At 36.9% G+C, this 16,638-nt stretch overlaps 1 protein-coding gene across 1 annotated transcript in view; it reads right to left on the bottom strand.

The window, feature by feature from the left end:
* The window catches only part of LOC110316771 (putative RNA-binding protein Luc7-like 2), a 59,898-nt gene that overhangs the window by 15,096 nt on the left and 28,164 nt on the right, over positions 1–16,638 (bottom strand). The window contains exons 3-6 of the mRNA XM_029535267.1: positions 9,513–9,611; positions 5,706–5,816; positions 2,667–2,843; positions 2,030–2,121 (exon numbers count right to left, since the gene is read on the bottom strand). Of these exons, the coding sequence (XP_029391127.1) occupies positions 2,030–2,121; positions 2,667–2,843; positions 5,706–5,816; positions 9,513–9,611 (479 nt within the window). The remainder of the gene's footprint in view (positions 1–2,029; positions 2,122–2,666; positions 2,844–5,705; positions 5,817–9,512; positions 9,612–16,638) is intronic.

Below are 16,638 nucleotides of genomic sequence, written 5' to 3'. Positions count from 1 at the left end.
AAAAAAAAAAAAAAGAAGGTCAACTTTCTCACCATCTACAAATATTGCAGTCCAACAAACAATGAGGTCACTTAACTATCTCAGTCAAATCTTAAACTGAGAATTCCAACATTATTTAAAATGCTATCTACTCTATACAAGTATTATAAATATGAGATTTCGGAACAATGTCCCTAGAAAGACCAGCCTAAGACATAGTATAGTGACTACTACTTGAAATCTCTGCATTTAGGCAGTTGGTTTGGGTTTAACAAGCAAGTAATATAGATGTGGTATGCAACTTTTAACCCTAGGAATCTAGAGGCAAATGCAGGCATATCTCCATGAGTTCAAGGCCAGTCTATTCTATATAGCTCTAGAACGGCCAGGGGTATAGAGAGACCTTGTCTCAATAAAAATAGTGATAAACAATAAATTTATAATTGCAAAAATCAGTTGCAGAGAACAATCCTCTGACTTATACATACACATATACACAAAAGGGTACAAACATGCCACACAAACAAATTAACAACAAAAAACTGGAATGATGAGGAAAACCGCAGTATATACTAACAAAGAGATAAGCTCTGAAGTAACATTGCTAAGTGGAAAACACAGAGATAGGGGAAGGAACAAGACAGTGAGAAACAGAGAGAAAGAAACAAAGGATTTCTCAAAATGGGTGACAAGAACATAGCATTATACAGTCTTGCCCTTAAAGTAAAAAAGATTGCCAGCTAAATTCCAGCAACACTGGGGCCAGTGAAATGGACAGACACAGGAGTGCACATGCATGCACACGCGCACATACACACACAAATGATGAAATGCAAAATAAAGTTCATCTAGACAGAGAGTAATATGCTAAGAGCTTTTAAGTTTGCATGACCAATAAAGGGTTTTAATTATTTTTGAGACATATAACTCTGAGAGAAGGTATTTAAGTATGAAAGATGTAAATTAATCACGAAACACTAAAATTCAGAAGAGGTAAATTTCTTTGTGGTATGACTGTCTACTATAAAGTTCTGAAAAGGTGCTATAAAACAATGTTGTGATATTTGTGTCATGTAATTTTAGTTGCCAATGGGTAAAAATGACTTAGAAGGATGTTTAAACATACTAAATATGATGAATACTAAATTTAACAATGTTAATATAAGCAGACGTGTGTACGATAAAGTTGTATCAAGTTAATGGTGTTGCACACCTTTAATCCCAGAACTCAGGCAGAGGCAGGATGATGTCTATAAATTCAAGGCTAAACTGGTCTACATGGTGAGTTCCCAGTCAGCTAGGACTACACAGAGAAACCCTGTCTCAAAAAACACCAAAATTATGGCTCCTACAATTGAGAAAATAATAATAGTTTAATATAAAAACAAAAACTCCCAAATATTTTCTCAAAAAGTATAAAATAAACGAAGGATATATATAGTCTTGTGTACTGGAGTCCTTGCCTCGCACATAACAAAAACTGGGTTAAAGGCCTAAGACTATAACCAAAAAGTAGAAAAGGCCAAAATTCTGTGTTATAAAGGTACAAAGCTAGCCTAATATGAATTAATCAATGGGTAGTAAAAGGTTTTACTGTAACTCATACAAACTGAAGACATGAAACAACCTTTATTTGATTTTCCACAAATTTTGAAAGAAATGAGATCAGTTTAGTTGACTAGGATCTAGGATCTATTAAAGGCTGAAGATCTCTAGCATAAAAAACAAGCATACTCAAAAACCTAGGCTTTCTTAAAGTCAGATCAGACTTTAAATGAAGAGATGCTAAACAGGTAAGGCGTGTGTATTCACAGTTCCAAATTCAAAACTTCAAATTTCTAAACATTTCTGGTCTGAAGCATTTTACATAAATACAAGCTATTGAATCTGTATTATTTCTATTGAAATAGTCTTGCATAGTAAAATTTTTCAGGGCAAAAGTTTCAAAATTTCTGTGTCCAGATTCAATTTAATGGCCTCTCTAAGTCCTATCTCATTCAGGCTGGAGACTTGAGCTTCAAACACAAGCACTATTTGACTCAGTACATACCTCCTCAGTTTCTCCCGTTCTTCTCTCTCCCTCTCTTCTCTTCGTTTCAGACGTTCCTGGTTTCTCTTCTCCTGCTTCTCAGCTACAACTCTCTTTAAGGTAATAATTATAAAATCGGTTATAAATTCACTAAGCATATCCCTTAATTATCTTTACCTTAAACCATATCTGTTTTCCCATATAGTACAATTAGCATTAATATAATTTAAAATTTTGTGAGGTACTACAATTATTAGACTTCTAGAATTGGTCTTCTAGAATTGTAGAAAACATGCAAAACCTCATGTTTCACCATGATTTATTTTTTTACAAGCAGGAAAGGCAAGTATACCACTGAGCTCCAGTCTCACCCACATCATTCCTCAATGACATTTAATAATGTAATTAATAAAAATGGTATTATACTACATTGTCAACGGAGTCTCAAAAGTGCCAAATCAAAATAAACGATACAATTCAAAGCCTAATTAGAGTAAAGGGAGGCTGAGACAAGAGGACTACCAGAAGTTCAAGATTAGCCAAAGCTGCAAAATAAAGCCAAAGCCTTATCAATGAAACAAACAAACAAACAACCTGATACAGACCAAAAGAATCAAGTTACCAAGATAAAGTGAGGGCCTTAATTTAAACAATGTACCTTTAATTCTTCCAGCTTCTCTCTTATTTCAATAAATCCCAGGTGCAATTTACCCCCAAAATGATCAGCAAGTCGTCTGTCATTATCGTGAAGACCTAAATACGCAGAACAGACTTCACAGACACGAAGTTTCTGCTGTTGAAAGCTGGAAGCTGGCATAGAATTCCGATAAACTTCCTACAAAAAAACAAGAAAAACAATGTTCACATAAATGTCCTTAAAACAATATAAGAAAATATGCTATATTTAAATAAAATGTTTTATAGTAAATCCTTTGAGAGGCAGCGCTGTTGGAGGTCAAGGCTTTATCCTTTACTTTCCATCTCCCTGTGATGCCAAGACAGCAGATGAAAGGTTATCTACACCAGGATTCAGATGATTTGTACTCATACATTTCATTTAAATGGTATTCTTATTACACATTGGTAAATTTGCCAATCCACTATCCTCTTTTCCTTTACTAATACAATCCTGGGTTTTTGGGGGGTTTTTTGTTTTGTTTTGTTTAAAGCAGTTAATAATATATTTTCTAAATCTCTATGTAGCTTTGGCTACGATAATACAGATAAAAATAGCTGGATACAATCTACTATAATTGTCATGAAAATAATATTCTAATAGATTGAAGTCAGGAAGGAATTGACAAAGCAAAAAATAACAACAGCTTAATCTTTGGTTTCATAAAGGTTTACATGACTACATTGCTGTAAGATATGAATAAAGGAAAAAATTCCCTTTATCTCAATGTAAATTTTAAGGGGATTTTTTTGTGTGGGTTTGAGTACATACACCAAATATATGTGAGTGCCCACGAAGGCCAGGTGTCAGATCCCATAGAACTGAGTTACCAGTAGTTGTAAATCACATTTTATACAACTGAATACAATCTATGTGTATCATGGGATTAAGGGGGTGGTTTCTTTTAAACTACCACAAGCAGGTATAGCAATTAAAAGTTTGTTTATGTGATATAAGATTATTGACGTGTCCCATAAAACAGCATATTTAACTGCTACAGTAAGTAAAATCACTGTGAAAAAAAGTAGCACAGTGTATAGAGGTGTGTTTCTTTTATGTGGTTAACTAGTTTAATTACATGTATGAGTTATAAATTTCAATACAGCAGTGCTTCCTATTGTCCAAAAAAAAAAAAAAAAAACACTTTGAAACAAAACCTGTGTAACAACAACTGCTTAAGTATTTCTAAAATGATTAAATTTCCTTTAATAAAATTTTTAATAATTTTGAGTAAAATATATATATTCTCTTTACCAGTTGGGCTGTGGTGGCGCATGCCTTTAATCCCAGCACTTGGGAGGCAGGGGCAGGCGGATTTCTGAGTTCGAGGCCAGCNTGGTCTACAGAGTGAGTTCCAGGACAGCCAGGGCTACACAGAGAAACCCTGTCTCAAAAAAAAAAAAAAAAAAAAAAAAAAAAAAAAAAAACCTCTGCTTGTGGACGTTGTACATCGTGGTGCGCACTAGGCTCCGCACCACGATGTACAACGTCCACAAGCAGAAATGTTATCCCCAAAGCTCCCTATACCCTCCCCCCACCCTGCTCCCCAACCCACTCACTCCCGCTTCCTGACCCTGGCATTCCCCTATACTGGGGCATATGATCTTCACAAGACCAAGGGCCTCTCCTCCCATTGATGGCCAACTAGACCATCTTCTGCTACATATTCATCTAGAGACACAACTCTGGGGGGTACTGGTTAGCTCATATTGTTGTTCCTCCTATAGGGTTGCAGACCCCTTTAGCTCCTTGGGTACTTTCTCTAGCTCCTTTATTAGGGGCCCTGTGTTCCATCCAATAGATGACTGTGAGCATCCACTTCTATTTGCCAGGCACTGCCATAGCCTCAGAAGAGAGAGCTATATCAGGGTCCTGTCAGCAAAATCTTTCTGGCACATGCAATAGTGTCTGGGTTTGGTGGTTGTATATGGGATGGATCCCCAGGGTAGGGCAGTCTCTGGATGGCCCTTCCTTTCAGTCTCAGCTCTGAACTTTGTCTCTGTAACTCCTTCCATGGGTATTTTGTTCCCCATTCTAAAAAGGAGCAAAGTATCCACACTTTGGTCTTCCTTCTTCTTGAGTTTCATGTGTTTTGCAAATTGTATCTTGGGTATTCTAAGTTTCTAGGCTAATATCCGCTTATCAAAGAGCTCATATCATGTGTGTTCTTTTGTGATTGGGTTACCTCACTGTTGCTTAAAGTATCCCCAATCTAAGACATTTCTTTCCTCAAAGATCATAGTATGTACATGGCTCAAAGCATGCATATGCTGCACATACATACATGAAAGTAAAACAGTCATGTGCATAAAAATAATTCTTGCTGGGCATTGGTGTCATATGCCTTTAATCCCTGCACTTGGGAGGCAGACAGGTGGATCTCTGTGAATTCAAAGCTAGCCTGGTTTATACACTGTGTTCCAGGACAGTCAAGGCTAGAGATCCTGCCTCCAAAAACCAAAAGGGGGAAAACAAAAGGCTTAAAATTATTTTTTAAAATGATAGAACTATACATGTATGCGAATGAATAAATACATGTATGACTGACAAATTCTGAGTAATATATAATTATCAATATTACTTTGTTATATTAGTTGTCAAAATTTGAGTAGGTAAAAATTCTATAAATAACATATCAATAATCAAAAAGTTGGACTGAGCCTGGCATAGAGGCTTTATTGATCTTAGCACTCAGAGGCAAAGGCAGGTAGATTTCTTTGAGTTCAAGACCAGCCTGGTCTATAGAATATGTTCTAAGCTAGCCAGGGTTACACACAGTGAAATCCTGTCTTAAAAACACCAAAACAAAAAGAAGTAAGCAAATAAAACAAGGTAAAAGTATACTTTATAATCTTAACACTTGGGAGACAGTGGCAGGTCTCTTTGAGTCTGAATCCAGTAAGGTCTAAAAATGAGCACCATAACAGACAGGGATACAAAGAGAGTCCCCTATCTCAGACAATAACAATAAAACCGAATAAAACAAAAATTCCTGATACTTTGAACTAATGAAATTCTTACCTTTGCAGCCACTTCAGCACTTATCTCTTCTTGAGTTTCTGCTAATCTTTTCTTAGATACTTCTGTTCTTCTATCACAATCTGCAATGAATGACTGCAGATGATCCATGGCCTAGAAAATTTAATATAAAACAATTACTACCACAAATCAATGTTATCCTGAACAATCTTCACAAAACAATGTATTCTGAGTAGTGGAAGAAGCCCTAAGTAAAGGAATGCTTTCCTATCACACAGGAAGCCCTGAGATAAATTTCCAACACTCCCGCAGCCTTCTCCTAAAACAAGAAAAATCACAGGGCTGAGGACATGGTTAGTGGCAGCATGCATGAGCCTCTGGGTTTAAAGCAATTCTAAAAATTGAAAGTTCAGGAAAAGTAAACAAACAAACAAACAAACAAAAAAAAAACCCGCAAAACCCTCAAAACAGTAATAAAAAGTTTCATTCCTATGGTATCGTAGGGGAAAAAAAAAAAAGCCAACCACAGTGATAATTTAGAAGTACCCTCCTGTCATCTCAGCCCTTGGGAGGCTGAGAAAGAATGGCAAACTGAAGCGCAGCTTGAATAACAGTATGTGTCAAGTCAACCAAAGCAGTACAACTAAGAAAATGTCTCAACCAAGCCAAGAAGACTTGATTGCTACTAAGCCTAAAGACTTAATTTTCATTTCCAGGATACACAGCAGAGAAACAATTCCTGCAAGCTAATCTTTGACCACAGACAGACAGGGACACAGACACACACAACATGGAAGACCACTATAATGGCAATAAGATTTCTTTCTGGATTATTTAGGTAACTGTTTGTATCCTGTGGTTTTCAAATTACAATAAAGAGGAAATATGCCATTAACAAATTTAATTTAATGCGTGGATCAGGAAAAAATGCAAACAAATGAGGTATATCTGATTTTATAAAGTAAATGTTAAATCACTAGGCATGATGGCACACACCTTTAATCTCAGTTCTTGACAGGCAAAGGCAGACAAGATATCTGAGTTCAGGGCCAACCTAGTCTACATAGCTAATCCAGGACAGCCAAAGCTACACAGAGAATTTCTCCAAAAATCAGAAGGAAAAAAAGGAAATTTAAAAACAACTATAGCGGTTTGAATGAGATATCCACCATATACTCAAGCACTTGAAGACTTGGTCCACAGCTGATAGCCTTCTTTAGGTTTAAGAGGTATGCCCTTAATGAAAGAAGCATGCCACTAGGTCAGGCTTTAAGGTTTCAAAAGCCATTGCCAGTTTGTTCTCTCACTTGTTTGCTGCCAGGCCTCCCTGACATGAAGTAAATGTAGACTATTATTCCTCTGTAACTTTACATCCAAGTAAGTTATTTTGATCCTGGTGGTTTTATCACAGTAATAGCAAACTATTATATACATCAGCTAAAAATAGAAATGTACTGTACACACACTGAACTTAAAAGACAAGAAATTCCACAAAGTTAAATCACAAAACAAATCTACTTTCATTTCCTTATATAAAGTCAAAGATAGCATCCCAAAGTAGTAAAAAAAAAAATTAACTCATCAAGAAATATTATTGGTTCTAAGTAGCTATTTTGGCTGTTTTTGTTTTTTTTTAAAAATAACAGAATAAATCCAAGATGTATAAAGGATTTAAAATAAGCCCCTCACAGGGCTAGAAATATAGCTCAGCACTTGCTTTTCTGGTAAAACACCTGTGTTTGGTTCACAGCATCCACATGCAGCTCACAACCATCTGTAACTACCAGAGTATCTGATGCTCCCCGGGTATCAGATATGCACCTGATGAACATATACTCAAAGATGCACACTTAAGTGTAAAATATTCAAACAGAAATACATACAAAAAAAAAAATCTAAAAACTGAAAATAAAAACATAGAAGAGGAAAACATAGATGGGAACTATTTTACATCAAACTTGAAGAGATTTTTCAAATTGATAAAATAAGTTTATAAGCACTGATTAAGCAGTATAAATAAAAATACTATCTAAAGGCAAAGTCATCAAAAGAAAAATAAGATAGGAAAATGTATTTACACTATACACAAGAAAATGGGTTGACTCTCATAATTTATAAAAAATTTATATATATCACCAGAAAGCTGATAACACTCATGTTTAGCAAAGCTGGAAAACACATGCATTATACATGATGTTAAATACAATCAGCACATTCACCTTCACACATAAAAATGCAAAATTAAAACCCTTACACTCATTCTCTGTTTGTCAGCAGTGCTTTGACAACAGTGTGCAGCACGAAAGGGGAAAATCCTTGTAACTTATGCCTAGACGGTATTAAATGTATTTCTATAGATGGTTTTCTTTTTTCTTTTTTTTTTTATTTTTTATTATTTTCTTTATTTACATCTATAGATGGTTTTCATTTCCATTAACAAAAGTTTTTAGATGTTCAAAGAGACAGCAGGACCTATTTATTGCTAGCTTCAACTAAATAAAATTACTTAATTTCACTGATAAAGAGCAGAAGATTTTTATTGACCACTACGTCTTATGTACATGTATTTCAAAAAAAAATGTAAAAAGTGTAAAGAGATATGTTCTGTAAACCATATTATATAATTTAATTTCTCTTTGCCTGCACATATATATGTGTATGCACAGTATCTATACACATCAGAAGAGGGCATCAGATCTCCTAGAACTGAAATTATGATTCTGAGTGAAAATATGAGTGCCCTTAACCATTAAGTCATCTCTTCAGCCCCACGCTTCTCTATCTTTATACAAAAAAATCTTTTGTCTTCTTCTCCCCCACCCCCTTTTTATTTGGTTTAGTCTTGGTTTTCATTTTGAGAAAGGGCTTCTTTGTGTAGCCTGGGTTATCTGAACCTCATTGCATTGTAGACCAGGCTGCCCTTGAATGGAAGATTTGCCTGCCTCTGTCTCCCAATTGCTAGGATTAAATGTGTGTCCCACAACCACACAGCAATAAAGTCTTCTATAAAAAGAATATTAAATCACTCTGTAACTCTTGCATACCTAAACAGCATTTTCTATTTCTTTTATTATTTTACATTAAAAGCATGCCAAACTGGGAGGTGGGTAGGGGTAAGGGTGGGGTGAAGCATGCCTCTTAATCCCAGATCTTGGGAGGCAGAGGAAAGTGGATCTCTGAATGTAAAGCCAACCTAGTCTACAGAGCTAACTCCAGGACAATCAGAGTTTAAAACTTCTGTCTTGAAAAACCATTTAAAAAAAAAAAGGGGGGGGGGAGGGTTTACCAGGCAGTGGTTGGTGGCAAACTCCTTTAACCCTAGCACCTGGGAGGCAAAAGTAGGTGGATCTCCAAGTTCAAGACCAGCTACAGAGGGAGAGATTGAGGGTGAGGGTGTGTGTGTGTGTGTGTGTGTGTGTGTGTGTGTGTGTGTGTGTGTGTGTGAGAGAGAGAGAGAGAGACAGAGACAGACAGACAGAGACAGAGACAGAGACAGACAGACAGACAGAGATATGGCCAACATGGTTCAGAGTCTGCAGGTTAGTCTGGAGATAAGTGCTTATTATTATCAGTTAAGACTTTTATACATTTTCATATTCAATCTCATACTCATACTGAAAATTTTGAGTTAGGGCTAGATCAGTGATAAAGTACTTGTCTCTTCTGTATACGGCCTTGGGTTTCATCTCAGTACTACAAACTGGGGTAGTGTGGTGAGTATTATCTATGTAGTAACCTTCAGACAATCACAAAGATACGTTCCTAAGTATTTCTTAGTAAGAGACACTAGTTTAGATTCAAAATATTTTACTACAAGAGACAATGTAATATGAAAGCAAAACCACATACATCAAGTTCAAAGAAAAAGTCTTGTTCTTTGGACGCAATTTCATAATCTGCTCTTAAAGCCAGGTCATGGACTTTCAAGCATTCTCCAAGATCCATTCTCTAGGAAAGAAAATAAAGACAATATATTAGAAACAGATTTTAAAATTCATCACTATCACAGAATATATACTAAGTCATACAGTGAGTACACTTCTTCATTTAATGAACTGTCAAAATATAAAATTTCAGACAATTAGGGCTGAGGAGGTAGATTGGTTGCTGAGTGCTTATCTGGCATACAGAAAGTCCTGGTTTCAATCCCTAGCTCTCTGTAAACTCAATATGGAGGTACAGACCTATACTATCAGTGCTGTGTAGATAGAAGTAGGAGGATTGGAAATTCAAGGCCAGATACAAAGCAAGTTCAAGATCAGCCTGGGCTCATGAGGAAATCTCAGAGGAAAAACACATACCAAAAAGGGGGAGGAGGGGGTATGACAACTATGATTCTTTTTGGAATGAGGTGGCCTTTCTTGTTTTATTATATTTTATTTTCTGTTTTCACATGCATAGACACTTGCCATGGTGTAAATGTGGAGGACAGAGACCAACATGTGGGAATTGATTCTCTCCTACCAATCCTGGGGATCTGAATTCAAGCTATCACTGAGCCATCTCATCAGCCCAGAAAAATGTTTCTCATGAGAATGCACTTAAAATGAATCTAATGAGTGGTAAACAACGCAAGTATGGCAGCAAATATCTGTAACCGTAACATCTCAAGTCTCAGGCTGGGGCTGGAGAGATGGCTCAGTGGGGGAAGGTGCTCACTGGTTGCTCTTTCACAGGACTTGGTTCCATTCTCAGCACCTACATGGCAGCTAACAATGATCTGCAACTATAGTTACAGGGGGTGAGACACCCTCTTTTTGCTATTGCACCCTCAATCCAGCACCAGGCAAGCATGTGGTACACAGATATATATGCAGATAAAATACCCACAAAAGATGCCAGATGGTGGTGGCGCACGCCTTTAATCCCAGCACTTGGGAAGCAGAGGCAGAGGCAGTTCGAGGCCAGCCTGATCTACAAAGTGAGTTCCAGGACAGCCAGGCCTACAGAGAAACCCTGTCTCAAGGGAAAAACAAAAAACAAAAAATAAAAAACTCACAAAAGAAAAAATGAATCTTAAAAAGTCTCAGGTTAGAGGATCTCATGGCAGACAAACAAGACAAATCAGGTGAGGAAAAGAGGGAGGAAAGAGGCAGGGGGGGAGGAAGCAGAATTCTGGTAGTATTACAAACACATTTAGTGGAACATTCCTATAATCATAGCATTTGAAACACTGAATCATGAAGATTGCAATTTAGGGGCCAGTAATCAGTTAGGGGCCAGTAATCAGTCAGTGTCTCCCTCCTACCTCCAAAGAAAAACAAAAACCAGCTAACAAAACAAAGAATTTCTACAGGGAACAGTATTAGAGCATCTTCTACAGCAATCTGAGCCTTACTTGTATATCTAGAAACTAAAATGACGAGCCGGGCATGGTGGCGCACGCCTTTAATCCCATCACTCGGGAGGCAGAGGCAGGTGGATTTCTGAGTTCGAGGCCAGCCTGGTCTACAAAGTGAGTTCCAGGACAGCCAGAGCTACACAGAGAAACCCTATCTCGAAAAATAAAAAAAAGAAAAAAAAGAAACTAAAATGACTCAGCCAACCTTGCTTTTTTGCCAATAACCTACACAACACGTATGAAACAAAATATATGAACAATCATTTTGTATAGTACTCCAAATTAAAGATAGGACATTCACTAGATAAAAGATTTTTAAAATTTTTAAAAGATTTAAAAGGACCGATATAAAGCAGGCAAAATTTAACTAATCATACCTTGTATTTTCAAAAATTTACAATCAGTTAGGTATGAACAAAGAATTACAGAAATTGTAAAAGTGGTCAAGGTTTGGGGTGGTGGTATAGCCTCTGCCCCAGGGTTAGAAGGCAGAAGAGGGGCTTTGTGCATTCGAACCAGATCTACACAGGGTACCTATAATCCTAGCACTTAGCAACCTGAGGCAGAATCATCTCCAGGGTGTTTCTTAGACTACAAAACAAACACTGCCTCAAAAAATTAAGCTAAGGGGCTAGAAAAATGGCTCAACACTTGCTCCTCCTCTTCCAGAGTACTCCACTTAACTTCCCAGCCCCCATGTCAGGCAGCTAACAATGACCTGTAACTATAGCTCAGGATCGTGACACCTACACAGTCACCTGCATATACCTGGCACACATACGCAAGGATACACACCCTAAAATATATAAACACACACACACACACACACACACACACACACACACACACACACACAAAACAAAATAAGAATGTTTTACAGTATGGTATGACTAAGATAAATCTGTGTAATCTAAAACTACACTACAATCTCATAACAAATCTATTTCTGGTTTTCAATGAATACTTTGATAATTAACTTGATTTTCTCTTCTATGATCTCTCCTTATCTGGCTTTTATGCACATTTTAGTATTAAGATACCTGGTCTCAACTACTCATCTTTCAAAATATGCTTCTTAGGTCAGAATTTGCTCTAATATATTTTTTCATTCATTATTATTGCTTGTGTGTGTATGGAGGGGGTCCTGGGGGAGAAATGGGTGTCACAGGATGCCTGTGAAAGTGAAAAAACAAGCTTGTAGAGTCTGTGTGCTCCCTACCTCTACATTTATTTTACATGAGTCCTAAGGATGGAACTCTGGTTGCCAAGCTTACACACCAAGTGTTTTATCTATGAAGCCATCTTTACCAGACCAGAGTTCATTCTTGAAAGCAAGCCTTCTGGAACAGGGGACTCAGCTCAGTGGTAGAGCACTTACTTAGCAAATGCAAGGCCCAGAGTTTGGTCCACAGTCAAAAACAAAACCCCAACAACAGCAAAAACCCAAGGCAACTAAAACCAGCCATAACGAGGTGTATCTACACCCCAGTATCTTCAGAGTCAACCTCATTTCTCCAGGAACTAAGAAGGACAACAGGTATCACAAGACAGTTTTTATAGAAACCAGTCAGTTGTTTTCTCTTTTGTATCCACCATGACAAAGTATCTGCTTTGACATGGTATCAGGCATAGTATTTTTTAAAAAAGTCCAAAAAAGAAACTCCTTACAACTTCCTGCCCTTGTAAAAGTCAATGCAAGGGGAAACCTACCTTAGTCAACAAGTTCCATGACCCTAGTCCCCGAAGTAATTAAAAGCCACTAAAGAAGAAACCACAACAGAAATATAACAAGGACCAAAACAATTCTCCAGAGCCTTTGCTCCTCTTAAGCTCCATCCAGACACCACATAAATGAAGAGTTTCTTTAAAAAGTAATTATATAATTTACCTCATTACATTTTCTTCATGTTTATTTTAGGTATTGTAACTAACAGGCATTCAAGTTAAAAGTGGCAACAATTCAGCTCCACATTAATTTCTCCATTTCAAATCTATTTCTCCAAGTCTTGACCAATTATCTCTGATCCTAATAATTCCTCAACATCTATGTATTTTTCCCTGATTAACAAAGTAGATTCTATTAAGTGCTTTTAATTTTTTAATTTCTGAAAGATGATGTTATCATTCCAAATGGACTCTTCCTAAGTAGCTTCCTGAGAAAAATGGTCTATTTTTGTTTTTCTCTCTACAAACCATGTTTTGTACTGTCCATGTTTCCCAAGTCATTACTATTAAACACATTTGGCTTGAATAAGCAACTCTAAGAATTTGAGCAATATAACCTGTACAAAGGTACATGGATATAAGCTTTAATAATTTTTTTCTGACTTAGAAAATAGAAATATGGCCGGGCGGTGGTGGCATACGCCTTTAATCCCAGCACTTGGGAGGCAGAGGCGGGCGGATTTCTGAGCTCAAAGCCAGCCTGGTCTATAGAGTGAGTTCCAGGACAGCCAGGGCTACACAGAGAAACCCTGTCTCGAAATAACAAAACAAAACAAAAAAGAAAATAGAAATATTTTAAGAGCATCTTTACCTGAGTTTAATGGAACATATAACCATTAAAAACCATGATCTCGGGCTAGAAAGGTGGTTCAGGGGTTAAAAGAACTAGTAGCTTTTCCAGGACCAAAGGTCAATTCCTAGGACCTACATGGTGGCTTACAACAGTCTGTAACTCTAATTCTAGGGGATTCCAAATGCCATCCTCTAGCCTTGAAGGGCACCAGACACACATGTGGGAAAACACCCATGTATGTATGTATGCATGTATGTATGTATATATGTATGTATTATATGTTGAAATAATAAATTTTAAAAGATCAAGACCCATGTTCCTTCCAATGTGCCTAGTAGTCCAAGCCTGTAAAATTAGTATTTGAAAGACTGAAACAGGAAGGTGAACATCAGCCAGGGCTAACACAGGCTCTAAAAATTACACTCTCTTGCAGGGTGTGGTAGCATATACATTTAATTCCATCATTTGGGAGGCAGAGAGAGATACATCTCTGAATTCAAGGTCAGCCTGGCTCTAGAGTTCCAGAAGAGCCAGGGCTACAAAGAACAACTGTCTTTGGGGGGAAAAAAAGAATCAACAAAACACTCATTTAGCAAATGGTTCAGAAACAGTGCTCACACAACACAAATTTAAATTTTTCACACATCCTTGACAAGTGGGAGAAAGATGGCAAAAAGACATAAAATGTTCCTTAATGTATGTGACTTAGAAATACATTACTAAGCTAGTGGTATGATGTGCATGGTGCTCATGAAGTTCAAAGCCAGCCTGGCTACACAACTTTAATACAAGCACTGGCTGGGTGAAACTATCAGGAAATAGGTGGGATGGGAAATGCATTACTATGAGACATTTGTTTCGTAATTTTGCTTTTGTTGTTTGTTGCAGTAATAAATATTAAAAAATCCCGGATTCTTCCTGGCCTTTGACCGTTTATGTTCCTGGATGAAAGATGCACACAGCCTTCATATTTTTACTATGCCTTAGATAGCACAATAGCTGTTATGCTGACTAAGGGTTTTGGGGTTTTAGAGAGGTTTCTCTGTGTAGCCCTGAATATCCACGAACTCAGAGTATATTAATATATGTGAACACACACGCACACACACACCACTAAAACAAACTAGGAACAGTAATGGATCCAATTATAACTATATGTACAGAAATGTTTAGTATTGTACTGTGATACTATACACCAAAATTGTAAACAAAATGAGTTACTGATATTAATATCAGTAATAATATTCATTGGATAAAATATAAAAGAATCCTATTATAAAATATCATACATGAGTGGGATATGGTGGCACACATCTTTAATCCCACCACTATGAAGGCAGAGCCAGGAGGATCCCAGTGAGTTCAAAGGCAGTCTGGTCTACATAGTGAGTTCCAAGACATTCAAGACTACATAAGGGACCCTGTGTCAAAAAATGAATTAGCTAAAAATTATACTATACATGGTTTTAATAAACTTAAGGCAACTATATGAAAAATTCTCAATAATATTTTCAAAACAATTTAAACAATAAAATGCTGTTTCTCAAAACATATACTAGATGTCAGGTGGTGGTAATGCATGTCTTTAATCCTGGCACTTAGGAAGCAAAAGCAGGTGGATCTTTGAGTTCAAAGCCAAACTGGAGCCGGAAGGTGGTGGTGCACACCTTTAATCCCAGTACTTGGGAGACAGAGGCAGGTGGATTTCTGAGTTCGAGGCCAGCCTGGTCTACAGAGTGAGTTCCAGGACAGCCAGGACTACACAAAGAAACCCTGTCTCAAAAACGAAAAAAAAAAAAAAAAAAGCCAAACTGGTCTACAGAATAAGTTCCAGAACAGTCAAGGATACACAGACACCCTGTCTTGAAAAAACAAAAAAAAAATAAATAAAAAATTCACACACTTGTAAATGGAGAAAAAAAATTGGTTATTATATAAAAAATATACTGGACATTTAGCCAAATCCAAAAAAGAAAAAATCGCCATTTATCTCTTATCAACCTCCTGATTCTGAAAAACTCATTTCTCTTTCTTTTCTCAAGTTTCCTGATTGTTGTATGGATCAAATAAGAGGTTTATGAAAACCCTTTGAAAATAGCAATGTAGTTACTTGTGCATACTGAGTTGATAAATTCAATGGAGACAGTTTTGATCACTGTCATACTCCTTAGGCCTATATTAGGAGCCACCACTCCTTGTGCTCAGTTCCTTGTCATGCAACATTATCATCCAGCAAATATTGAAGAACAAAGAACATGTTTTCATGACTCAAAACTTTCCAGTACTCAAAACAATTCATAGGAGATTATTTCTGTCAAGAATCAGGATATATGAAGTACATTTTCAGGAAAAGTAAAGCTTATTTACAAACACTAAAGACTAATAGGCAATATGTTCAGCATGTTTTGAAAGAAGAATAAATTATACCCTATATGGAGAACCTGAGTGGCATAACTAGAACCAAATGACTTTCTAGGAGAGGATTGTGGGAAGTGGTTTATATATTCAAAAACATGAACACTAACCCAGTAGGATGGATTGAAAAGAAAAAAGGAGAACAGTAAGTAGAAGAGAATATAAAGACATTACTACTAATAACCCAAAATTAATACCACAGTCATCATCAATGGATAGTTGTGGTTGCTCAAGCCAGTAGGATTTGCTGAAGACAGGATTTTCATAATTAATTTCAAGGCTAGCCTGAGCTACTCAGGAACTGGGAGAGTTTGCTCAGTGGTTAAGAACATTTGTTCTTGCAAAGGGCTCAGGTTTGGTTCCCAGTACCCACATGGAAGCTCACCTCCTTGGGCATCAGGCATGCATGTGGTACAAAACACTCTTAGACACAAAGTAATAACAAATCTAAATAAAGTAAATAAAAATAAAGTAAAAATACAACAGTTTAATTATAAAAGGAAAGAGAATGGAGGCACCTAGAGTCCTAAAAAGGTAAAAGCAGATGGGAACACCATCTATGATCCAAGTTCTTTATACTTTTTCTTTTTTTTTTTTCTTTCCCCCCCCACCCCCACCCCCCGAGACAGGGTTTCTCTGTATAGCCCTTGCTATCCTGGAACTCACTTTGTAGACCAGGCTGGCCTCGAACTCAGAAATCC

Source organism: Mus pahari, chromosome 2, assembly GCF_900095145.1.
Source record: "Mus pahari chromosome 2, PAHARI_EIJ_v1.1, whole genome shotgun sequence".
NCBI lineage: Eukaryota > Metazoa > Chordata > Mammalia > Rodentia > Muridae > Mus > Mus pahari.
This window is presented reverse-complemented; position numbering and strand designations above follow the sequence as displayed.